Source organism: Theropithecus gelada, chromosome 19 (assembly GCF_003255815.1).
Source record: "Theropithecus gelada isolate Dixy chromosome 19, Tgel_1.0, whole genome shotgun sequence".
Classification (NCBI taxonomy): Eukaryota; Metazoa; Chordata; class Mammalia; order Primates; family Cercopithecidae; genus Theropithecus; species Theropithecus gelada.
In genome coordinates, this window is record NC_037687.1 from 33,387,371 (window position 1) to 33,413,759 (window position 26,389).

The 26,389-nt window shown below is 48.1% G+C and overlaps 1 protein-coding gene across 1 annotated transcript in view; it reads left to right on the forward strand.

Annotated features, from left to right (window-relative positions):
• EDDM13 (epididymal protein 13) overlaps positions 1 to 26,389 on the forward strand; it is a 38,176-nt gene that overhangs the window by 10,604 nt on the left and 1,183 nt on the right. The window contains exons 5-14 of the mRNA XM_025369111.1: positions 1,739 to 1,747; positions 2,453 to 2,479; positions 6,174 to 6,227; positions 6,653 to 6,670; positions 7,502 to 7,507; positions 12,570 to 12,578; positions 12,946 to 12,972; positions 14,069 to 14,095; positions 19,177 to 19,304; positions 22,062 to 22,099. Of these exons, the coding sequence (XP_025224896.1) occupies positions 1,739 to 1,747; positions 2,453 to 2,479; positions 6,174 to 6,227; positions 6,653 to 6,670; positions 7,502 to 7,507; positions 12,570 to 12,578; positions 12,946 to 12,972; positions 14,069 to 14,095; positions 19,177 to 19,304; positions 22,062 to 22,099 (343 nt within the window). The remainder of the gene's footprint in view (positions 1 to 1,738; positions 1,748 to 2,452; positions 2,480 to 6,173; positions 6,228 to 6,652; positions 6,671 to 7,501; positions 7,508 to 12,569; positions 12,579 to 12,945; positions 12,973 to 14,068; positions 14,096 to 19,176; positions 19,305 to 22,061; positions 22,100 to 26,389) is intronic.

Here is a 26,389-nt window from a genome sequence, read left to right on the forward strand (position 1 = left end):
CCTGACGTCGATAATAATATTTGGTTAGACACAATGACTGACACTTTTGCTTTCTGAGGTCAGGTAGTAAAAGCCACCATCATTGCTGCCTATTTAATAATTCCTAGAGATAGCAATCTGGAACAAGTTAGGTGGAATGAGACCATGGCTTTGTCACTGAGTTTGCAAGATTCAGGGGCAGAAGGCTAGGTCAGGAAGTGAGACGATGACTTGCAGAAAGGGTACAAGGCCCACATTAGGCAGCTTTGCATTTGGAGCCTAATTCTGCTCCTTCTTAGGTGGGGCAATCTTAGAGAAGTCACTTCACCTCTCTGTGCCTACTTTGCAAGGTTAAATGAAGTTATGGTTGCAAAACATTTTCAACTCAAGAAATCCAGACTTCACCATCTCTTTCTGAGTCCCCGTCCCTGCCCCCACCACACATACACGTGCACACCCTTATGTATGAATCCAATGCTATTAGCATCATCATTATGATTACTTACCTCGTATTACTATTTCTAACTTTACTAAATGTTGCTTTGAGCCAGGAGCTAGGCTAAGTACTCAGTCTGCATTATCTTCCTTCTTTATTGACATAGCTGCGAACGGGAAATAATATCTCCTTTTTTTTTTAAATTTTATTTATTTATTTTTATTTTATTTTATTTTTTTTGAGGCAGAGTCTCACTCTGTCGCCCAGGCTGGAGTGCAGTGGCGTGATCTCAGCTCACTGCAAGCTCCGCCTCCCGGGTTCACGCCATTCTCCTGCCTCAGCCTCCCGAGTAGCTGGGACTACAGGCGCCCACCACCTCGCCCGGCTAGTTTTTTGTATTTTTTTAGTAGAGACGGGGTTTCACCGTGTTAGCCAGGATGGTCTCGATCTCCTGACCTCGTGATCCGCCCGTCTCGGCCTCCCAAAGTGCTGGGATTACAGGCTTGAGCCACCGCGCCCGGCCAATATCTCCATTTTAAAGAGCACAGAGAGTTCACTGATCATCCCACGGCCACCCACTTAGTAAAATGCATAGCCTGGATATCAACCATTCAATGCCCACATCAATACTCGCAACAACATTAGGCATTAACTACCAGATGAATTTCAGTGACACTGAGAAAGGTGTTGTGAGCTCCATAAATACAGCACTTTCCACTAGCAAACCTAGTGGGATTCTTCAATAGGTAGGAAGCCTCACCCCAGTTAACGTTCCCGTTTTGTAAATGGAGACTTCTAGAAGGAGTCAGAGAGATCTGAGTCTGAGTTCCTGCTTTTTCACTCGCCAGTTGCACAGGTCTCTGCAAATCACGTAATTCCTTGGAGGTTCACCTGTCCTCGCCAGCAACATGGGGACAATATCTGATCTCAGAGGGCTGGTGTGGGGTAAACAGAAGGACAGAGCTTGGCTCCTCTTTCTAGAGACAATAAAGGATCATCTTTTCTTCCGCTCCTAGCATGAATGAAGAATGGTTCATGATTGTTGTCCCAACCTCTTTCCCTACTTTGGACGTTCTTCCCTGCCTCAAATGCACGGGGGTCCTCAATAATCTCACAGCGTTCTGAGTCTTAGTCCCTGACTGCTCACCACGCATGATCCCTTGTGAATTCTACTTCCCAATCTGTTCCCAGCCCCCAGCATCTGACCTTGTTTTTGGTTTTCTGATTATGGCTTCATCTTTGTGACCTCTTGGGGACAACATTCTGGACCACGCACATAACCTTGGCCACCACACTGACTCTTCCTGGATGGGCTACCATCAGGGATCGTAGGTAAATACTTTGCCACTTCCCAATGCCCCTGGACTGCACTCTGGTGGGAAATTTTGAGCAAGGATTTCTGAGTATCTAGTCTGTGCCTGGACTCATGCTTGGGTGATGGGAGCCCAGAGGTGGATCTGATATGATCACTCTTTATAAACTCAGAGTCTGGTGGGAAACAGAGACAAGTAAACAGAAATTAGATTAGAGACGAGTGATGCTTGCTGTCTTTTTTTTTCTTTTGAGATGGAGTCTCACTCTGTCGCTCAGGCTGAAATGCAGTGGTGCAATCTTGAGTTACTGCAGCGCCTCTGCCTCCCGGGTTCACGCCATTCTCCCACCTCAGCCTCCCGAGTAGCTGGGCTTACTTACAGGCACCCGCCACCGTGCCTGGCTAATTTTTGTATTTTTAGTAGAGATGGGGTTTCGTCATGTTGGTCAGGATGGTCTTGAGCTCCTGACCTCAGGTGATCCACCCGCCTCAGCCCCCAAAGTGCTAGAATTACAGGCCTGAGCCACTGCGCCTGGCCTTGCTGTGACTGATAGAGGTAGGAATGGGGATTAAGTGGGAATAATGAGGCATCAGGACTGAGGTAGTATAGCCACACTTCCTGAAGAAGAGAGTTTGTTACATCTGTTGAACTCGGGGAAATCCATTAATGAGAAATATTCCTTTCGGTTGCATTTGCACATCATGCTCTATGTCTTTCTCCTCAGGTCTGATGAGCAGGCTGTCACCGGACGGTAAGTGTCGGGATTCTATCTTTTGAAGCTGGTCTTTCTTTTCTCTTGTCCGCAAGGTCACGCAGACTTATTGAGTCATTTACGCTTTTATGTAGAGTCTTAAAGAACCCTTCAGGTATTATCCAAGCCCGTGTTTTGTTTGAGCTTTGACGTAATGAAAATCTTTATTACTATATAAGGTTACAAGTAGAATTTTGCCTAATAATTGTGACGCTGTAGTGTTTTTTAAGTTTTAGAAACAGCATAGGCACATGGAAAATAGCGAGGGAACATAAAATGAGTGTCAAAATCATTCTTTTCACTACATTCCCAGCTCTTCTCTCTAAAAGCAAGCACCATGTCTAGTCTCATGTGTATTCTCCCAAGAAATAGTCATACACATGTACGTACATCCTTAACTCAAGTTAAAAGCATTATGTGTTTCAGTGATATAACTTTACCTCTTTCAAATACCTGAAAAATGCTTCATGTATACTCCCATAATTTAATGACCCTCTTGTTCATGGACATTTACTTTTTTCCTAATATATATGTTTTTAGTTTTTAGTTTCCTTTCACCCTGTTGACTGGGATTCCTAACATATTTTGATTCCAGTTTTGTTTTAATTTTTAAATTATTATTATTAGTAGTAGTATTGTAGTTTTAGTAGAGACAGGGTTTCACCGTGCCGGCCAGGCTGGTCTCGAACTCCTGACCTTGTGATCTGCCCGCCTCGGCCTCCCAAAGTGCTGGGATGACAGGCGTGAGCCACTGTGCCCGGCCCAGTTTTGTTTTATTTTGTTTTGATGTTATTATAAGCAGCGCTATAATGGAAATCCTTATCCAATCATTGCTTTTTTTATTTTTGCAAATTCCTATCTGTTAAGTTCCTAAAAGGGAAATGGCTGGGTCAAAGGGTATCTGCCTGTTAAATCTGGACAGATGTTCAACAAATTTGTACCCTCCTATACAACCTGTGGGGCTGCTTGTTTCCCCACACCTTCAGCAACATGGGATATTATCTAACTATTTACTTATTTATTTAGAGACGGAGCCTCGCTCTGCTGCCCAGGCTGGAGTGCAGCAGTGCAATCTCAGCTCACTGCAACCTCTGCCTCCTGGGTTCAAGCCATTCTCCTACCTCAGCCTCCTGAGTAGCTGGGACTACAAGCAACCGCCACCACAGCCGGCTAATTTTTGTATTATTAGTAAGGATGGGATCTCACCATGTTGGTCAGGCTGGTCTCGAACTCCTGACCTTGTGATCCACCTGCCTCGGCCTCCTAAAGTGCTGGGATTACAGGCGTGAGCCACCGCGCCCGGCCCTAACTTTTTATTTTCGATAATGTGGTGGCCAAAAAAAAAATTGCCCCCCACATATTTTTTTCACAGATGGACTGAACCCCAACAGGAGTTCTAGCTGCATCTATGCACTGCCAGAACCCGCACATCTATCATTCTTTAAATGGACGCAAAGCTTTTTCCTTAAGTAAATGAACTTGAAAAGGACCCTTGAGGCCGCTCCAGTGGTCAGCCAGTGTTACTACTTGTAAGGAGGAGACAACCGTGAAGATAAATATGGCGAAAACAAAACGTGATTAAATTATAACTAGACACTGTTTTTCTGCCAAGGCTCTTTGTGTGAAGGTTGTTCTCGCTGTTGGGTGGAAATAAAGACTAGCGGCCGGTGTGGGGGCTCACGCCTGTAATCCCAGCACTTCGGGAGGCCGAGGCGGGCGACGGGCGGATCACGAGGTCAGGAGATCGAGACCATCCTGGCTAACACGGTGAAACCCCGTCTCTACTAAAAATACTAAAAATTAGCCGGGCGAGGTGGCGGCGCCTGTAGTCCCAGCTCCTCAGGAGGCTGAGGCAGGAGAATGGCGTGAACCCGGGAGGTGGAGCTTACAGTGAGCTGAGATCCGGCCACTGCACTCCAGCCTGGGCGACAGAGCCAGACTCTGCCTCAAAATAAATAAATAAATAAATAAAAATTTAAAAAATATTTAAAAAAAAAAAAAAAGACTAGCAAGTGTTATGAGTTAAAGATGAGTTAGTGCCATTTTGAGAATTTCTCTCTGGTTGAAAGAGAATTAAAGGGAGAAAAACGTTCTCACCACGTGGTACCCAAGGAGTTCAAGCTGAGTTCCTGTGTCCGCCTGAGATCTGCTCGGCATTACCAAGCGCTCATCTCTCGCTGCTGGAGATGCCCGGCAGAGCGGATGCTAGCGGGGCTTCCCAATACATCCCTATCTGGAATTTCCACCTGGCTCCACTATTTACCAGCACACGCCACCCAGGACAAGTCTGTTTTCTTTCCGGTCCACCAGGATTCGCAGCCCGCACTGCACAGTGTGGTTGTGGGATGATGATAACGTGTCAGAAACACTCAGATATTAGGGAGCCGGCGAAAGTGGATTTGACTCCCTCCCACCCCCACCATTCCATGGATTCTGGAGCCCAAAGTCTTCCTTGTGGTGTCTGTTACTCCTGTGATGACGGTTTCTGGGTTCCGTCCCTCTTAGGTGGCTAAACCACCATGCACTTTCTCTGTTTTCCCATCAACCTGGAAGTAGAACTCTCCTCCATGGGTTCCCCCAAGAAACGTGCTGTGGGAAAAATCTTACGGAAACCTATAATGACTGGGTTTTGATGAAGATGACAGTGTCAGGAACAGTCCAGCCTCAAGCACATGGTTCCTCGCCTTACCAACTCTGCTCACCTCTCCTTTACTTCTCTTCCTGCCTCTCCTCCCTCCCACATCGCCTGTGGAGCTGCACAGTCTCCTTTTAACAAGCTCAGTAATTCAGTTCTCCCTCACTCCCGTCCCCCCAAATCCATCCACCCCATAAATATCAGCCCTCTGTGCACCAGAAGCTTCCTCCTTGGAATGCAGCCGGACCTTATAAAACACAAAATGTTCTTACTGCACATGCGAAGAGCCTGCCACGAAACCAAGCACCAATCGAATGTAGCCACTGACAGGTATAATGGCGGCGGGGAGTCGAGGCGGATGTGGCGGGAGTCACAGACTCGCGGGGCTGGAAATCATCTGAGTCACTAAACAGCTGGGGAAACTGAGGCCCAGAAGCAGGCAGAGCATCAGAAGCAAGGTGGCTCCTAACAGTAGATTCATTCAGCACCTTAAATCAGCCAATGACTTTCCAAGTATCGCTTTGCCTGGATTCTTTTCCTCCTTATAACCCCCTGAGAGATGTAAATGCCACAAAAGCGACCAGCTCATCCCAGGACACTTCCAGTGTTAGCTCTGAAACTCTCACATCCTGGGAACCCCTTCGGTTCTGGGCAAACCAGGAGGGTGAGTCTCTTATTTATGATTCCACTTTTCTGATGAGGAGACGGAGGCACAAGGAGATGGAGTGAGTTGCTGATGGTCACGAGGCTGGTGTGGCAGAGCCAAGATCGCAGCACGGGCCCAAATGGGTCCATGGTGTCTGCTGTTCTTAGGATGAAGGCTGAGGCCCTTCGGTTGACCCACAGGGCTCAGCGTTACTGAGCTCCAGATACCCTCCAGCCACGTCTCGTGCCATGATCACCTACCGTCATGCCCCTGAGGTGGGCTCCTTCAAGCCCCCTGCCACTGCAGGCTCCATCCCGCCCAGGAAGACGCCCACATTGTTCCCTCTGTCTGCGACGCTTTCCTCCCTCCTCTTCCACATTTCTTCACCCAGCTAACCCCTGCTCATCTTCCAGGTCTCAGACACAACATCACTTCCCTCAAGACGCCTTCCCTGGTGTCCCCGCAAGGTCAGCAAACATCGCCCGCTTAGAGGTTCCCACGGAACCCAGCAGGTCTACCCAGAACACTCGTCCCACCCAAACCCCACTTTTGATGCCTTTGCTCCTGCTTCTCTCTGACTAGTCTGTGAGCACCCTGAGCATCTGCCTTGCTTTCCACTGCACCCTCCATACCTTGCGTGATGCCCAGCACACAGGAGATGCCTCATAAACATTTGTTAGAAGGCGTGACTGAGTGCTTGAGTCTGTGTCTTCACCCGTAAAATGAGTGAGTTGGGTTACCCCGTCTCCAGTAGCATTTCCACCTCTGCCCTCCTCTGACTGGTCAGGGATGCTCAGTCTGGTCGCTGGTGTCTGGACCCGTGTCTTAATGCTGATTTCTCTCTGCTCTGCCCCTCCATTGCAACCTGGGCTGCCTACATTCTCGCCTCCAGACAGGACAGAAGAAGAAAGTAAGTACTGTGACAGTTTTTGTCTCTGAAATTAGATTCTCATAATCCCTGCTGGGCCTTCAAACTCCTTTAAGAAAATGCAGGGTGGCCGGGAGCCGTGGCTCACGCCTGTAATCCCAGCACTTTGGGAGCCTGAGGCGGGCGGATCACGAGGTCAGGAGATCGAGACGATCCTGGCTAACATGGTGAAACCCCGTCTCTACTAAAAAAATACAAAAAATTAGTCAGGCGTGGTGGCGGGCGCCTGTAGTCCCAGCTACTGGGGAGGCTGAGGCAGGAGAATGGCGTGAACCCGGGAGGCGGAGCTTGCAGTGAGCCGAGATCGCGCCACTGCACTCCAGCCTGGGCGGCAGAGAGAGACTATCTCAAAAAAAGAAAAAAAAAGAAAAAAGAAAATGCCGGGGAAGGGTAGGTCCAGGCCCCAGTGTTTAGTCATTGGCCTGGCATCAGGAGCATCATCAGAACAGATTCTGCCAAAGAATCTAAGCTATATTGTGCTGGTAAATGTCTAACAACTACCTCTGCAAGGGGAGAGTGGGAAAGGGGGCCGTTTGTAGCGACGGCCACTTCCCACCGTGTAAATACTCTGACCATGCCTGACTTCAGGAGGCTAAGGGTCTGACGGCTGCATTGTACAATTCCTAAACTTTAGTAATTGTCTCTTGTAAGCTAGCTTCCCTTCTCTATTAAATATAAATATGTAAACAGTTTAAAATAGTTTTACAATTTTGAATGGAGGAATAATTGAATGTCCTGTACTGCTGATTCTATTCTCTTGCTCACTCTCCTCCATCCTGACTCCCTGAATGCTGGTTCTGCTATTTCCTCCAGTGAAAAGTAAGTTATTTTTCCTTTCCTATGGGTCACTTGGAAGTTTTCAGATGCTGGGAAGAAGAGACAACAAGGAAAAGAAGGGAATCTTTGGATAGTTCTTCTCAAGGCAGAACACAAGTTGAGAGGGCCCCTCCATCTGCGCCCCCCTCTCTGAAGGGGTTTCGGGGTGGGCTGCAAGCCCCAGATGGTGTGGAGAGCCGTGCGGGTGTCCGGGGTGCGGTGGATCTGGGCTACATGCAGGACTGAGTATGTGAGCCCTTGGCATATCACGTCCCCAAGCTCACAGGACCACTGTCCCAGAAGACAAGAAAGCATTGAGTTGTACGTATTTGTTGGGAGGGCCATTGAGAAGAGAACCGAAGAGGGGCACCTTGCTCCTTCCTCAGACTCTCGCCCTCCTGACCCTTGTGGGGAGAAATGAGAGAGAACCCTAGAGGCTCAAAGGGATGCTCTAGTTTCTTCCTAATCTCTGGAAGACAAATCCCCATGGAAATGGAATACCTGGGGCTTCTGTCCACCTGGATTAATGCGTCTCTAAAGGAGTAAAGTCTCAAAGAAGCATCTCGAGTCACCCATCCTGGGCCCCAGCCTATCCCATTGAATCTGGAAGATACTTTATTTCTCTTTTTCGGGAAGGTCTGTTCTGAGAACCACAGGGTGGGAGGAGCTAGGAAGGAGGCATCATTAACTCCTTTCTTTTCCTCTCCTCTCGGTGCCTCCACTGCTGCCCAACACTGCCCACTGGATCTTCTGCTCCTGGCATCTCATCTCAACAGTACTGAAACGTAAGAGTCCTTGTTTCACATTTGACCCCTTCTGCTTTGCTCCTGCTCTCATCTCTGCCAAGGGAGGTCCACTCTTAGCCATGGATCATCTCTCAGCTTTTGACCATCTTTCTTTTTTTTTTTTTAAACTCAAGGACTGGGAAAAAATAGCTATATTACCATCACCTTCAAACAGATGAGGTGTCTCATGGCAACCAATCCCTCCTCAAATCAGGCATTCATGTAATGCCATGATGATGCTGGTGACAACAGTGAGGAAAATTTACAAAGAGCTTTCTAGGTGCCAGGTGCGAGGCACCAGAGCAGCACTTTTCAAAGTGTTATGTGTAGTTATTCCCCGCAACTTCTTCACAAGGCAAGTATTACTCATCTGCACATGACTGAGGGACAAATGTTAGGTAACTAGGTCAAGGCTGGGCAGCCCAGCAGTGACGGCGGGTTATGGATCCTGGGCTGCGTGACTCAGCAGCTTAACCACGGTGCTGTGCTGCCTCCCACTGCTGTGTGGCTCAGACTCAGTTTCCCCAAGAACATCTCTGACCATTTCATCACACTATTCCCTGAAAAAGGCACTGTTTGCCACATGTGGGTAACACACATTTTTAAAACAGTCTTGAAATAGTAGTAAAATACACAAAACATGAAATTTACCATTGTAATCTGTTTTCATTTTTTAGAGACAGGATCTCGCCCTGTTGTCCAGGTTGGAGTGCAGTGGTGCAGACCTCCTGGGCTCAAGCGATCCTTCTTCTTTAGCCTACTGAGGAGCTGGGACTACAGGTGTGCGTCACCACGCCTAGCTAATTGTTTTTGTTTTGTTTTTGTTTTTACTTTGTTTTACTTTTTTCTTTTTTTACTTTTTTGTTTTGCTTTGTTGCCCAGGCTGGTCTTCAACTCCTGGACTCAAGCAATCCTCCTACCTCAGCCTCCCAAAGCATTGGGATTACAAGCATGAGCCACTGCACCCACCTTAACCACTTTGAAGTGTGCGATTTGGTGGCACTTGGTGCACTCACAATGGTGCACAACCATCGCCACTGACTCCAGAACTTTATAATCACTGCCCCACCAAAATAAATACCCATTAAACAGTCACTCCCCATTCTCCCTCTGACCTCAGCCCTGGCAACCACCATTTCACTTTCTGTCCTTGCAAGTTTGAGGATTCTAGGTACCTCATTGAAGTGGACTCATACATGGTGTGGTCCTTGGTGTCTGGTTTCATCACTCAGCACAGTGTCCTCAAGGTTCAGCCACATGGTGGCCTGTGACAGTGCTTCATTCCCTTTCATGGCTGAGTAATACTCCATTGCATGGATAGACTGCATTTTTTAATCCAGTCATCCACTGATAGACTTTTGGGTTGATTCTACCTTTTGGCTGAGGACACACTCTTTTGGTCCACATTCAAAGCCATCTGAACCCCAGTTCTGAGACACCATCCTGTCCATGCCCTGCACCCACCTCCAAACCCCACTTCTACGCAGCTTGAGCCTCAATGAAACCCAAGACATCCTGATATGAAAAAACAAATTGAAAAATGGTATCCTGCAGCTCACGAGCACGTTCTGGGTACCAGGCATGGTTGTAAGTGCTTGACTCATGATAGTCTCCAAGTCATCGTCCTTGTTTTACAACTGAGAACACTGTGGTAAGAAAGGGGGAGTCGCTTGCTCATGGTCACACAGCCAGTCAGGCGCAGAGAATGACATAAGCCCAGTCTGGATCCCCAAACGGTGCTATTAAACAATGCAAACGCGAAAGTGTTGAAAACGGCTCAGACTAACGAGGTCCCTGCCTCATCCCTACACTGGAAGTATTATCATTATAATTGTATGGTGTATATATTGTAAGGAACATAAAATTATGCTAAGAAAGGGAAACAGGAACTGGCGGAGAGTGTGCACTGTGGGCGTCGGTCCTGACGGCACCACCTTCTAGTTCTGTGGGCTTCGGACCCTCACCCCGAGAGGCTTAGCCCTCCGGTCTGTACAATGCACATAATAGTTCCAGCCTCATACGGTTGTGAGGAGTAAACAGGATCGTGCACTTGGCAGGATGATTCCCAACTGGGGAGATTTTGCCCCTCAGGGGACACCTGGCAATGCCTAGAGATATTTTTGGTTGTCAGAACTCAGAGAGGTGGTGGGGAGGCTAATGGTATCTAACGGGGGGAGTCTCGAGATGTTGCTAAACATCCTACAATGCACAGGACGCCCCACCCCCACAACAAACAAACTACCCAGCCCCAAATGTCACTCGTCTGGAGGTTGAGAAACGCCCGCTGAATAGAATGTCTGGCACGGGATAAAAAACTCAGCAAGGGGCTGTGAGGACCACCTCATTTACATTTGTTCTGAACACTCCCATGTCTGCAGGAGGCCCCTCTGCCCTGCTCCTTTTGCCCCTTTTCCTGGGCCCTTCTCCAGCCTCCGTCCTCATGCTGCACTGACAGCACCTTGCAAACTGAAGGCAGACCCAGCCCTGCTCCAGGAACAAGCAAAACCCAAACCCAGCAAGAAAACCCCAAACACCTGCCTAAGGGCCCACCTGGTGCCAAGCTCTGTGCTGGGCGATTCACGTGGGTTCTTTCTCTCAGACCCTCACATTAACCTAGGATGCAAGTGGTTCAGTGGAGACAGCCTGAGTTTTAAGGCAAACAGGCCTGGGTGGGAACTCTCCTCCCATCACCTATAATGTAGGTGTAACTTACCCCAACTCCCTTAGATTCTGTCTTCCTACCTGATTGATGGAGATAAGATTTTTTGCTTGTTTGAGAATTCAGTGATATAAAGCAGGGATCAATCGGCAATTTTTTTTTCTTTTTTCTGTAAAGCACCAAATAGTAAATATCTTAGGCTCTGAGGGCCAGGTGGTCTCTGCTGCCACTCACTTACTCAATGCTGCCTTTGTGGCCTGAAAGTAGCCACAGACAACACACAGTGAATGGGCATGGCTGTGTTCCAATAAAACTTTATTTACAAAAGCAGTAGACAGCACATTGTGAATGGGCATGGCTCTGTTCCAATAAAACTTTATCTACAAAAGCAGGTGTCAGGATGTCCACCCACCCATGCATGGGTAAATAAAATGTATCTATTCATACAATGGAATGTTATTCAGCCACAAAGGAAGTGCTGACACAGGATACAACACAAATGAGCCTTGAAAACACAGTGCTCAGTGAAAGAAGCTAGACCCAAAGTACACAGGGTATGACTCTATCCCTACGAAATGTCCACAGCAGGCAAGTCCACAGACAGGGAAAGCAGTTTAGCGGTTGCCTAGGGCCACAGGAGAGTGGGGGATGAGCCCAGAGAGATGGAGAGTGACTGCTCAGGGGCACTGGGTTTGGAGGCAGTGGCCAACGGGCACACGGTTTCTTTTTTGGGTGATGAAAATGTTCTAAAATTGATTATGGTGATGGATGCACAGCTTTGTGAATGGACTAAGAAATACTATCTTGTACACTTGATGGGTGAATCGTAAGTTATGTAAATTATATGAATTTACATAAGTTGTTATTTAAAAAAAAGTTCAGAAAACAACAACGGGTGGCGGGATGGAATGTGCCACCCCCAGATAAGTATGTAGGTGCCTACATTAGAGCGACACAAAATATACGGAAAAAAGGCCCGGCGCGGTGGCTCACGCCTGTAATCCCAGCACTTTGGGAGGCCGAGGCAGGCGGATCACCTGAGGTCAGGAGTTCTAGACCAGCCTGGCCAACATGGTGAAACCTCCGTCTCTACTAAAAATACAAAAATTAGCTGGGTGTGGTTGCGGGCACCTGTGGTCCCAGCTACTCAGGAGGCTGAGGCAGGAGAATCGCCTGAACCCGGGAGGCGGAGCTTGCAGTGAGCTGAGATTGTGCCACTGCACTCCAGCCTGGGTGACAGAGTGAGACTCCGTCTGAAAAACAAAAAAAAAAAAAACAAAAAACAAAAACAAACGGAAGAGCTGGGAATGGCGGGGCGGCTTCCTTCCCAGCCTCACCTTGCTGCTGTGCAAATCCTGCAAATCACCGCACGCCCCTCCAACCTACACCATGCCGCCTCTGACTGTCTGCCCTGTTCACCGCTCCGTGTCCTGACTGCTCAGCACGACCCACCCAGGGCTCTGCTCTCCTGCGTTCCCATCGCTCTGTCTTCTGACGTTGTGATCTTTCCCTACATGTGGCCTCCTCTTCCATGGCTCCTTGGAACTCCACACTCTGGGCCTGTCTGCTCCCCTGACCTGTCTTGCCTTCTGGACCCCATCTCCTTCTGGATGGACATCAGAGATCCTAGGTAACACCTCACTCCATGCTTGCCTGGGACTCTGTGGGAAGCTGGTCTGGGAAGAATGCTTTTTAGGGCTGGGCAGGGTGGTGGAAAAGCTGAAAGATAGATCTGATGAGCTCATAGCCTCACATCAACTCACAGTCTAAGGGAGGTGGGGAGATGGACAAGTAACAGGCAGTGAAATTACAACAGGAATCCGTGTGGCACGGGAGGGCGGTGGCAGTGGGGACAGTGTGAAGGGGACCATGCGGGCAATCCAGCAGGGCTTCTCGGAGGAGGAGTGGCTTGGGGAGAGCCTGCTGCACCTGCTGCTCTGGAAGTGTTTATCACGCTGTCCCTTTTGACTCACGTTGTATGCCCCTATCTTTCTTAGGCTTGCTGAGCCTCCAAGTACTGCATGGTAAGTCTGGTGACTGTGCTATTTTATGTCCACTCCTGTGCACAGAAATATAGAGGTAGTGGCTTTTTCTATGGTGGCAGCGGGGGCAGGGGGGACTTAAATATCATCAGACTTTACACTCTTCATCCCCATCATCATCTGCATCATAAATGTTTAATCTGTTTTTATTTGTCCAACAGATATTAACCGATGTTAGCTCTCCTGTACAAAATCTTATTCTAGGTGTTAGAGATGCAGCAGACGATAAAACAGATAGAAGTCTGTGACCAAGTGGAACGTGTATTCCAATCAGAGGAGAAAAACAAAGAGCAGTAGTTACGGGTCTGCTGGATGCTATTGTGTCCTATGGAGACAATAAAGTAATGGAGATGGAAATGCAGTGGGGGAAAGTTAAGTTTTTTGGCCAGGCGCGGTGGCTCATGCCTGTAATCCCAGCAGTTTGGGAGGCCGAGGCGGGTGGATCACCTGAGGTCAGAAGTTTGAGACCAGCCTGGCCAACATGGTGAAACTCCATCTCTACTAAAATACAAACAATTATTTTGAAACGAATTTTGTAAAAATAGAAAAAATTAGCTGGGCATGGTGGTGTGCACCTGTAATCCCAGCTACTCAGGAGGTTGAGGCAGGAGAATCGCTTGAACCTGGGAAGCAGATGTTGCAGTGAGCTGAGACCGTGCCATTGCACTCTGGCCTGGGAGACAAGACCAAAATTCTGTCTCAGAAGAAAAAAAAAAAAAGTTTTAAAAGGGCGATCAGGGAACATGACATTTGAGCAAAGGCTTGAAGAAGAAGGGCAGGTGAGCCAGAGGTAACTGGAGGAAAGGCATTCCAGGAAGAGGGAACAGTATATGCAAAGGCCCTAAGGCAGGAGAGTCCCTGGGATCCAGGGACACAAGGAGACTAACTTTATTCTCTTCTCTCCTCATTTGAGGCACCTGGAAGCGCTATTTAGAGTTTGGTCTCCATCCACTTCATAATTCACCTGATGGTTTCTTTTCTTTTCCTTTCTTTTCTCCTCCTCTTTCTCTTCCTCCCTCCCTCCCTTTCTTCCTTTCCTCTTCCTCCTTCTTTTTCTCCTCCTCCTCTTCATTTTTAGAAGAAACAAGTGACTGCAAGGATGAAGGTAAGTGCATGGGGTCGTACAGTTCCTCATCTATAGGACAGTGTGTCCCTTCTGTCTGGGCTGTGATATGTGATAGAGCCTTAGAAGATTCCAGGTAATCAAGGCCAGGGGCTTTGGTACCTAAGAGGCTGCCTTCCTGAAGGGCATCTGAAGTCTGCCAGCCACCTGCCCCTTTTACGCTGCCCATGGGCATCAAGGAGACTCAACATACTGAGATGTGACTGGGAGATATTTTTATCCCAGCTACTGCTTCTGTGGACTGTGAGTCCTCTCTTCCCCCACCTGGAAATTACCAGGTTAAGTCCTGGGTGACAGGACTGAGGGCCGGAAAACCAAGGGAAGGAAAACCAGAAAATAGCGGCAAGCCACCAAGTGATCCAGATGGTGGAGATGAGCGCTTTAAAGTAGGTAGAGCTGGGCATGGTGGCAGCACCTGTGGTCCCAGCTACCTGGGAGGCTGAGGCGGGAGGATTATTTGAGCTGGGGAGGTGGAGGCTGCAGTGAGCCGTGATTGTGCCTCAAAAACAAAACAAAACAAAACAAAACAAAACAAAAAAACACGCCCGAACAACACTAATCCTCTAGCATTACTGATAAGAAAAAATAGAGGAGAAACAAACTGCCAATATTTGGAAGGAAGAAGAGAGCATCACAGCAAATCTTGCAGGTAACAAAATAACAATAAGGTGACCATTGGAGAAACTTTATGCCAATAAAATTGAAAATTTAGATAAAATGGACAAAATCCCCAAAAAACACAAACACAAGTTACCAAAAACAAATGAAATGATACAAAAAATCTGGGCTGGGCGCGGTGGCTCACGCCTGTAATCCCGGCACTTTGGGAGGCTGAGGCAGGCGGATCATGAGGTCAGGAGATCGAGACCATCCTGCCCAACATGGTGAAACCCTGTCTGGTGAAATCCTGTCTTTACTAAAAATATAAAAAAATTAGCCAGGCCTGGTGGCGGGCGCCTGTAGTCCCAGTTACTCAGGAGGCTGAGGCAGGAGAATCACTTGAACCTGGATGGCGGAGGTTGCAGGGAGCCGAGATCGTGCCACTGCACTCCAGACTGGCAACAGAGCAAGACTCCATCCCCCAAAAAAAACAACTGAATAATCCTCTATCTATTAAAGCAATGCCATCTGTAATTAAATAGCCTCACCATACACAAAAAAATCTTCCAGGATCAAGATAGCTTTAAGAGCAAATTAAAAGGAAGAAATCACACTGATTTTACAGGAAATTTTCCAGAAAATTAAAAACAGCCATGTCCCAACTCGTTTTTAGGACAGAATAACCTTGATAAAAGATCTGACAAATAGGAAAAAGGAAAATTTCAGGCCAGTCTTTCCCATAAATATAGATGCAAAATCCTAGACTAAATATTAGTAAGTCCAATTTGGCAATATGTTTTAAAGAATCATGACCAAATTCACTGCATTCCAACAACGCAACAATGGTTTAATAGGTAAAAACCAATATATGGCATTCCCATTCCCACCTTATTAACATAAAGGAAAACAAGCATGCTATCATTTCAGCAGATACAGAAAAAGAAGATGGTAAGATTTTACAGCTTACATGATGTTTTTTGAGACAGGGTCTAGCTTTGTGGCCTAGGCTGGAGTACAGTGGCATGATCACGGCTCACTACAACCCTAAACTCCTGGGCTCAAGTGATCCTCCCCTCTACAGTCTCTTGAGTAGCTGGGACCACAGGCACGCGACACTACCCCCAGCTTATTTATTAAATTTTCTGTAGAGTTGGCGTCTCCCTATGTTGCTCAGGCTGGTCTCAAATTCCTGGGCTCAAGTGAGCCTCCTGCCTCAGATTCCCAAAGTGCTGGAATTACAGACGTAAGCCACCATGCCCGGCCTTATTCATGATTAAAAAAAAAAAAAAAAAAAAAACTCAGCTAGCTACGAGTAGAAGGGAGCATCTTAAAATAATAAGGAATAGTCTCCAAAAACTTACAAGAACAACCCGTTTAAGGTAAAATACAGTTGTCCTTCAGTATCCTCAGGGGTTGGGTCCAGGACCTCCCCGCAGATAGCAAAATTCCTTGATGCTCAAGTCTGTGATATAAAATAGCAGAGCTCTTGCATTTAACCTATGCTCAGCCTCCTGCACACTTTAGATCATCTCTAGATTACTTGTAATACAATGTAAATGCTCCTTAAATAGTTATTATACTGTTATATTTTTGTATTGTTTTCATTGTTGTATTGCTTTTTTTTTTTTTTTTTTTTTTTTTTTTGAGGAGTCTTGCTCTATTGCCCAGGCTGGAGTGCAGTGGCACGATCTCGGCTCACTGCAAGCTCCGCCTCTTGGGTTCCCGCCATTCTCCTGCCTCAGCCTCCTGAGTAGCTGGGACCACAGGCGCCGCCACCACGCCCGGCTAATTTTTTGCATTTTTAGTAGAGACGGGATTTCACCGTGTTAGCCAGGATGACCTTGATCTCCTGACCTTGTGATCTGCCCGCCTCGGCCTCCCAAAGTGCTGGGATTACAGGCGTGAGCCACCGCGCCCGGCCTGCTGTATTGCTATTTTTATTGGGATTTTAAAAAGCATTTTTGACCAGTTGTTGGCTGGGTCCTCAGATGTGGAGTCCAGCGACACAGAGGGCTGAGGGTATAGAACACGTTCCCTCTGAGATCACAGATGAGACATTCTTGCTATCGCCACTTGCATTTCACACCGGACTGAATGTTCTATGCAGTGCAAGTCCTAGCCAGGCAAGAGAAACGAAATAATAGACCAAAGGATTGCGAAGAAAGAAAGGTGAGCCTCATTTTTGATAGATGTGATTGTGTACCTTTGATTGGGAGGGTATATCTGAGGGGCTTGGGATATGCTGGTGTTGGTGAAATATAATTAAAAACAAAATATCCTCCAAACCCAGAGATCTTCTCTACCCAGGTAGAAGAGAAAGAAAATAGTTTTATTAGCGGGTAAGCATTAAACCAGAACGTGATATGCGAAGAGACTACAAAGACAGAAAAAAAAAATCACCCTTTATACAGTCAAGCAGATACAACTTATACACCTGCTCTCAAGGTACACAACAGCCAGTTCTCAAGTAAGAGGACTTGATAACGCTATTTGCTGTACATGGTTCACCCTAAATTCACTTGGTTATTGGGATAGCCATCAGTGTTCACTGGCTTAATCTAAGGGAAAAATAAACTTCTTTTTCATTTTTATTTTTATTTTTTTTTGAGACGGAGTCTCACTCTGTCACCAGGCTGGAGTGCAGGGGCGCGATCTTGGCTCACTGCAAGCTCCGCCTCCCAGGTTCACACCATTCTCCTGCCTCAGCCTCCCGAGTAGCTGGGACTACAGGCGCCCGCCACTGCGCCCGGCTAATTTTTTTTGTATTTTTAGTAGAGATGGGGTTTCATCGTGTTAGCCAAGATGGTCTCGATCTCCTGGCCTCGTGATCTGCCTGCGTTGGCCTCCCAAAGTGCTGGGATTACAGGCATGAGCCACTGCGCCCGGCTAAACTTCTAAAATATCACAGGAGGTCGATTTGCTACTTGGAGTGAGGTGCCCACCAAAGTTAGGCTCCATCCCCTCCCAACAAGAAGCTGGGGAGAACTGGGTGCTATCTTCCTCGATGTTTACATTTCCAAGGGATGGTTTCCAGGTCCTTAAAAACACCTTCCTGGGTCATAATGCCGGCCGCAGGCTTCCTTAGCTTTGAAAAAGGTTAGCGTAAATGTTGCAGAGAGAGAGACTTGTGATGGCAAAAAGTTTTCTAAAGTAAACGCTCTAAGCAAGGGGGACAAGGAGGAATCGCTTCCTGAATTTTCAACAGGAAGAATTAGTTTTTTTCTTTCGATTTGTATTTGCCTGTACACTGGTAATTATTTTTTGATTGGAAACCTGTTTAGACAGACAGGTTTACCTGTAAAAAAAAAAAAATGAGATTTTCTGAATGTAATACTTTTAAAATAAAAATACAAAGGAAAAATGTTACACAGGCGAAAGAAACACTTGTGCACCACATGAGGTTTGAAGTAAGAAAGCGACACGGTCAGATCTGGTGCTAGAAAGATCCTGCGGGCACTCATGTGGGAGATGGATGAGAAAGAGAAAGGGTGGCGTCGGGGGCAGAGGCAGCCATCAAGAGCAGGGCCTGAAGCCTGGGGATGGGGGAGAGGTGGTGGTTTTGTCACTGGAAAGCGGTCCCGATCAAGACCCCCAGAGAGGGTTCTCGAACCTCGTGCAAGGAAGAATTTGAGGCAAGTCCATAAAGGGAAAGCAAGTTTATTAACAAAGCAAAGGACTAAAAGAATGGCTACTGCATAGGCAGAGGAGCAGCAAGGGCTGCTGGACCGAGTCTACTTACAGTTATTTCCTGATTATATGATAAACAAAGGGTGGATTATTTATGAGTTTTCCAGGGAAGGAGTGGAGACTTCCTGGAGCTGAGGGTGCTTCCCTTTCTTAGGCCATGTAGGGGAACTTCCTGATGTTGCCACGACATCTGTAAACCGCCACGGTGCTGGTGGACACGTCTCTTAGCCTGCTAATGCGTTATAATTAGTATATAATGAGCAGTGAGGACCCCCAGAGGTCACTTTAATCGCCGTCTTGGTTTCGGTGGGTTTTGGCACCTGCTTTACCGCAACCCGTTTTTATCAGCAGGGTCTTTGTGACCTGTATCTTGTGCCAACCTCCTATTGTCATCCTGTGACCGAGAATGCCTTAAACTCCCGGGAATGCAGCCCAGTAGGGCTCAGCCTCATTTTACCCAGCCCCTATTCAAGATGGAGTCACTCTGGTTCAAACCCCCGACAGTTGGGTGAGAAATCTGGGCAAGACGGGGTCAGATTTGGTGACGTCTTGGATGTGAGGTGCGAGAGCCAAAAGGCATTCCTGACTGCCTGGGATATGGTGGTAACGAAGAAGCGGGAAGCTGGCAGTGACGGTGGGTGTGGACCAAAATGTCAATTCAGGAGGCAGGCAGAGATGTGAGTTTGGAAATCAGAATGGAGAGACAGCAGTGGCAGGAAGCCCTAGGGCAGGAAGGCAAGGCCATCAGCATCAATCATCTCCATGGTTCTCTCCAGTTAAACCCTTCTCAGGCACCACCCCATCCAGGAAACCACTGCCCAAGAGGAAGAACACGTGGAACTTCCTGAAATGCGCCTACATGGTGATAACCTACCTCTTCGTATCCTACAACAAAGGGGACTGGGTAAGGAGGAGGCAGCACAGAGGGGAGGAGGGTGAGGAGAGGAAGCAAAGAGGAGGGAAGTAGGGGCACAGAGGAAGCGAAGGAGGGAGCCACGGAGGTGCCAAGCAGGAAGTGGTGGGAGAGCCCTTCTGTAAAACTCTCTCCTTCCTGCTCTTCCTCCCTCCCTCCATCTCTCACTTCATTATTCCTTACTCTCTCCTTCTTCCCTCTTCTTTCTTCCTCCCTCCCTCCCCTTCCTTCCTCCTTCCTTCTTTCTTCTCTTCCTTTTTTCTTCCCTCCCTTAATTCCTCCTTCTCTCTCCTCCCTCCCTATTCTTTCCTCCTTCTCCCTTCATCCCTCCCTTTCTCACTTCCTTTCTTTCTTCCTCCATCTGCTTCCTCCCTTCCTTCTTCCTTCTCTGCCCTTCTTTCCTTCCTTCCTCCCTCCCTTTTGTTCCTCCCCCTTTCCTCCCTCCTTCCCCCTCCTATCCTTTTCTTCCTCCCTCTTTGCTCTCTCCTTCCCCCTCCTATCCTTTTCTTCCTCCCCCTTCCTTCCTCCTTCCCCCTCTCTTCCTTTTCTTCCTCCCCCTCTTCCTTTTCTTCCTCCCCCTCTTCCTTTTCTTCCTCTCCCCCTTCCTTTTCTTCCTCTCCCCCTTCCTTTTCTTCCTCCCCCTCTTCCTTTTCTTCCTCTCCCCCTTCCTTTCCTTCCTCCTCCTCCTCCCTCCCTCCCTCCCCCCTTCCCTTTCTTTCACCCCTTCTTTCCTTCCTCCCTCCCTCATTCTCTCTCCCTCCTTCTCTTTCCTTCTTCCCTCCCTCCCACCTCTAGACTGGGATAAATGCTACTCCCTTCTGTACTAACAGTCCCAGGGGCTCCTCTGAAATACTGTCACTCATTCTGCCTCTCTCTCCGTTGCTGTCTCTTGCTTTTTCTAAGGGACGTTCATAAGGACCAAGCTTGTTGCTGGTTGCTGGGGACTTTGATGGTTGAGCTACCTTCAAGAAGGTCCTAAGTTTGTAAAGGAGGCAGGCACCCACAGAGAGAACCAGATCACCGAGTGGTAGCACTTCACGAGCAGGTGCTAGTGCGGGAGGCAGCGGCGCTTACCTCAGCCTAGGGGAAGCGTGGGCTCATGGAAGGCTTTCTGCAGGAGGTGACACCTCCACTGTGGGTTAAGGACGGGATGGAATTAGCCAATTGAGGAGGGGAAGCAGGGGAAGCATTCCAGAGGGAACACCATGTGCCAGACTCAGAGAGGTGAACATAAGGCAGAGTGCAAGAAACTACAGGCCAGGCTGGGCGTGGTAGCTCACGCCTGTAATCGCAGCACGTTGGGAGGCCGAGGCAGCTGGATCACTTGAGGCCAGGAGTTCAAGACCAGCCTGGTCAACATGGTGAAACCCCATCTCTACTAAAAATACAAAAAGTAGCCAGGCGTGGTGGTGCATGCCTGTAGTCCCAGCTACTCAGGAGGTTGAGGCAGGAGAATCACTTGAACCCAGGAGGCCGAGATCGCACCAGCCTGGGTGACAGAGTGAGACTCTGACTCAAAAAATTAAATAGGAAAAAAAAAGAAGGACAAGTCATCCTTCATTCATTGATTCAGTCAGTCTTCAAATATTCACGTGTGTAGAAGACCCATCCTAGATGCTGGGGACTCAGAGGAGAACAGAACCCGTAATGTCCTTGAGTCCCTGAAGCTCCCACGATTGGGACGGCAGGAGGACTGCAGAGAAACAAGCAACCAGCTCCAAAAAACATAAACTAAATCAGGGTGATATCACAGAGCGAGCAGGGCCACGGGCAGCCTTCCCCAGGCAGGTGCCGTCTGGACATAGAGATGAGACAGTGGAAGGATCTTGCCTTCAGAGCAGCTTGGGGGTAACCACTGTAAGCAAAGCAGGCCCAGCAGACCCCCAGGCAGGGACACGCTGAGTGCCTTCAAGGAACCAAAGGAGCATCTATGTGACCTGAGAGGAGCAGGGGGGTCCAGGTCATGTAAGGTTCTCATAGACCAGACGAGAAGGAAGCTTGTGTTCTAATCTGGTGGACAGCCATCAGCGAGATCCCTTCTGAGTTACGAAAGGATCCTTCTCGGTGCTGCCTGTGGAGAGTGGATCAGAATCAGGGCAAGAGTGGGAGCAGACAGACGGAGAGGAGGCCCTGGACCAGCCAGGGCAGGAGACGTGGCGGTGCTGGTGGAGATGAGAACCGTGCCGCAGTTCTACAGGAACTGCTTATGCGCTGGGTGTGAGGAATAAGGAAAATGGAGAGAACAGGGAGATGAGCCTGAGACAGAGACTTGAGTTATGCTAGTGGTTCTGAAACGGGGGTGACGTTGCCACCCAGGGGACACTCAACAGTGTCTGGACCACAGGATTGGTTGTGACAGCTGGAGGAGGGCGCTCGACTGGCATCTAGTGGGCAGAGGCCAGGATGGCCACTCAACATGCCACACGGCCCAGGACAGTGCACCACGACAGAAATAACCCGGGTCAAAACATCAGGAACCTGAGAGTGAGAAACCCCAGCTTAGGGGATTGTGCTGCTTACGGGGATGAGGAGGACTGGCTGGAAGATGGGGAAGAAGGTGGGAGTGGTGAGAGGCGGGCTGAATAGTGAAGCAAGACCACAGGATGTCACAACCAGAAGGAAAGAGCAGACGGGGAGGACAGGAAAGAAGGGAGAGGGGGATGGGGAGAAAGGGAGGGAAGGAAGGAATTCACTCGCCTCACCCCAGCTGTTTCTTTCTCTGTTCCCGGTTCACTTGTTCCTCCCAAGTGTTACTGCCACTACTGTAACTCGGAACTGGACATCAGGTAGGCTACGGTCGGGAATGGGCTTTTCACACCGCTGGGGTGGGGCTGGGGGAGGTTCATCCCAGCTGCCTGGCATGTGAGGTAAGGAACACAGGTGGATTTGGAAGCTGCAATCATAGACACCCAGAACTGCATGAGAAGTCCCAAGTCCATCACCCTTAATTGCAAGCCACTGCCTGACACGGGCAAGGAAACACATTGTAAATGACAGGGACGTGCCCGGCAGGAGGAACTCCCTTTATACATTCACTCGATCATTTTTTTCACAGCTCTTAGGACTTGTGGCCCAACACACACAACATACAGTTAACCGTTAGTGACTTCCAGTGCACTCACAATACTGTGCGGCCATCACCACTAATCTGTTTCCAGAATCTTCTCATCATCCTCAAAGGGAACTCTGTACCAATGACACCGTCTCTTCCCCCGGCTCCTGGCAACCACTAGTCTACTCTGTCTCTGAGAACTCCCCTATTCTGGTCATTTCATACCCATGGAATCATACACTACATAGCCCTTTGCATCCGGCTTTATTCATTTGGAGTAGTATTTCCAAGGTTCATCATGGTATACCTTGTATCAGGACTGTATTCGTTTCTGCTGGGTGATACTCTACTGCATGGATATAGCACGCTGTGTTTATCCATCATCAGGTAAAGTGCACTGGGTTGCTCCCACCTTTTGACTGTTGTGAGTCGCGGTGCTATGAATTTTTATAAACAAGTTTTGTTAGAATATCTATTTTAAAATCTTTCGGGGTACATGCCTAGGAGTGGAATTGCTGGGTCATATGATAATTCTGTGTTTACAACGACTCACTGATGCATCCTGGATGCAGTGGTGAACAGGGCAGACAAGATTCCTGTGCTCACAAGAAAACCATTAGATGATTACAGGTGATACTTAGAGCTACGGAGGAAGACCTCAGGATATGATGAAAAAGAGAACTAAAGAAGCTTGCCCTGGATAGTTGGGTGATGAAGGAAAGCCTCTTTGGGAAAGTGACATTGAATCAAAGGCCTGTAGAACCAGGGTTGTCAGATACACAGAGAACTCGTGAAAGAAGGAACTGGCTTGTACAAAGGCCCTGGGGTGGAAAGTGGCCTAGATGTGCCTGGAGTCAGAAAGAATAACGGGGGCAGGAGAAGGGGGAGGGAGTGGGAAGGCACTGTGGGAGGCGTGTGGGTGACGTGCTGAGCAGACCACCTCAGACCTGGAAGATTAGAGCAAGCACTTTAGACCCCATCCTAAGAGCCATGGGAAGCCACGGAAAGGCTGTCAGTGGGAAAGAGACACGTCCCAGTGACGTCAAGTGCAGAGGCCAGTTAAGAGGCTACTCAGTTTCCATGAGATGACGGTACACTGGTCAAGGCTAAGGTCCAGGGTAGAGAGAGAAAGTACTAAAGACAGATGGGAGATTTCTCTTCCCTCGATAGCTACAAAGAGGCTCCTCCCTAGCCTCTCCCACATCGCCTGCCTTTCATCCTCTCCCTGGCATCCCCAGTGCCCTTTTTACATTAAAAAACGTCAACTCGGGCCGGGCACGGTGGCTCAAGCCTGTAATCCCAGCACTTTGGGAGGCCGAGACGGGTGGATCACGAGGTCAGGAGATCGAGACCATCCTGGCTAACACGGTGAAACCCCGTCCCCACTAAAAAAAAAAAATACAAAAAACTAGCTGAGCGAGGTGGCGGGCGCCTGGAGTCCCAGCTACTCGGGAGGCTGAGGCAGGAGAATGGCGTAAACCCGGGAGGTGGAGTTTGCAGTGAGCTGAGATCCGGCCACTGCACTCCAGCCCGGGCGACAGAGCAAGACTCCGTCTCAAAAAAAAAAAAAAAAAAAAAGTCAACTCAATCATGTGATAAACCCGCACCCCCGCTGCACTCCCGCTTAAATCCACCAGTGGAAACTCATCAACTATGACGAGTGTCTTTCAAACTTAAAAAGAGAGAAAACCCAAAACACTTTCCTACTGAAATCTTACATGGAATCCCAATATATAAAAAATTCTAAGTTGCTTTTCATTACCAGAAGTACTTTTCCTAAGGTTAACTGTGTGACATTTACTTACTATGAAGTGAGGTGATGAGATTTGCAAGCACAGGGTACAGAAGGCCTTTGCTGTCTTACATTACTCTCTGTTACCCCGTGTCTTGCAGTGTTTCCTTTTAATTGTTCATATGGAGAAAAATCTGAATGCACAGAGATAAATCACTGCAAATAGTAACAGTTGTCTAACAGTTGGCCTTGTGAACTCTACATGCCCTTCAGGTAATAAAAAAATCTTTCCAAGGTCTGTTATGTAAAACATGCAACAGGTTGGTGTGGCTCTCCAGTGAATAAAAACTTCAGTCCATGTGCTCTATTTTGGGTACACACCCATTTTAAAAAATAGTTTGATTTTTGAAATGAAAAAGCAAACCTTTGTAGAATTCCTAAAAGATCCCAAGTTTTCAGGGAACCTGGCAGGAAGCCTCTGCCCCATTGATCAAGTTCAGCTCCCTGGCATGGTACCCGAGGGTTCTCAGGCTCCAAGCTTCTCCTGCTTCTCTAAACTTTTCTCCACTTCTCTTTATCCCCCCACCCACATTCCATCCCCTGTCTGTATTAAACCATGTCTTTTTTTTTTTTTTTTGTTAGAGGCTCACTCTGTCACCCAGGCTGGAGCACAGTGGCCCAGTCTCAGCTCACTGCAGCCTCTGCCTCCCAGGTTCAAACGATTCTCCTGCCTCAGCCTCCCTAGCAGCTGGGATTACAGACATGCACCACCACGCCTGGCTAATTTTTGTATTTTTAGTACAGATAGGGTTTTACCATGTTGGCCAAGCTGGTCTCGAACTCCTGACCTCAGGTGATCCAACCACCTCGGCCTCCCAAAGTGCTGGGATTACAGGCGTGAGCCGCCACGCCCACCCCATATTAAACCATTTCTGATTCCCCTGAAAACATCACTTTTTTTTCCTGCTCCATTACGCCATTACACACATTGATTCCTTGATCTTTGTCAACCTAGAAAAGTCCTCCTCAGTCCTCAAGATTCACCTAAGCAATGCTTTGGTTCAGGAACCAAGAGCAATCCTTCAGATTCCACTGGGGAGGACTGCTGAAGGAAAAGAATGGTGTTGAATGGTTTCTCAGGCTCTCCTCAACCACACATTAAAGCACTGGTCAAACCACATAGTTATTTTCATAGAAATGTGTGCTTTCAACCCATCAGGCAAGAGGTTGGCAAACTTTCTCTGGGAAGGGCCAAATAGTTAAGCGTTGGCTTTTCAGGCTGGATGGTCTGTTGCAACGACTCTGCTTTGCTGTTGGAGCTCAAAGCAACCATAGAGAATACACCGATGGTTGTGACTGTGCCCAACGACCGATGAATGGATAAACAAAACACGGTGCATTCATACAATGGATTATTATTCAGCCCTAAAAAAGGAGTGAGGTCCTGGCACATGCAACATGGCTGAACCTTGAAAACACGGTGCTGAGTGAAAGAAGCAGACACACTAGACTACACAGTAGATGATGCCATGTATATGAAACGGACAGATTTGGCAAATTCAAAGAGACAGAAGGCCAATTACTAGTTGCCAGAGGCTGAGGGGCAAAAGGAATAAGGGGAGTGGCTGCTTAACGCATTTCTTTTTTGGGTTGATGAAAATGTTCCACTCTTTTGTTTTTGTTTTTGTTTTTTTTTTTTTGAGACGGAGTCTCGCTCTGTCGCCCAGGCTGGAGTGCAGTGGCCGGATCTCAGCTCACTGCAAGCTCCGCCTCCCGGGTTCACGCCATTCTCCTGCCTCAGCCTCCCGAGTAGCTGCGACTACAGGCGCCCGCCACCTCGCCCGGCTAGTTTTTTGTATTTTTTTTTTCAGTAGAGACGGGGTTTCACTGTGTTAGCCAGGATGGTCTCGATCTCCTGACCTCGTGATCCGCCTGTCTCGGCCTCCCAAAGTGCTGGGATTACAGGCTTGAGCCACCGCGCCCGGGGAAAATGTTCCACTCTTAGAAGTGACAATTGCACAATACTGTGAATGTACCGAAAGTCCCTAAACTGTGCACTTTCAAAATGGTTAAAATGGTGAATTTTATGTTATGCATTATGGTTACACGTTACCTCAATTACAAAAAAAACTTGATGAAAAGGGATGCAGGCTGCAGTTGGCCCTGCCGAACACAGTTTGAGGGCCCCTGCTCACATAGACTGTGAGCCCCTCTGGGAGTAAGAAGTACCCCTGATCCATCCCTGGAACTCCAGTGCCCAGAAGCAAACCTTAAGGTTCTCTTCCTGCAACC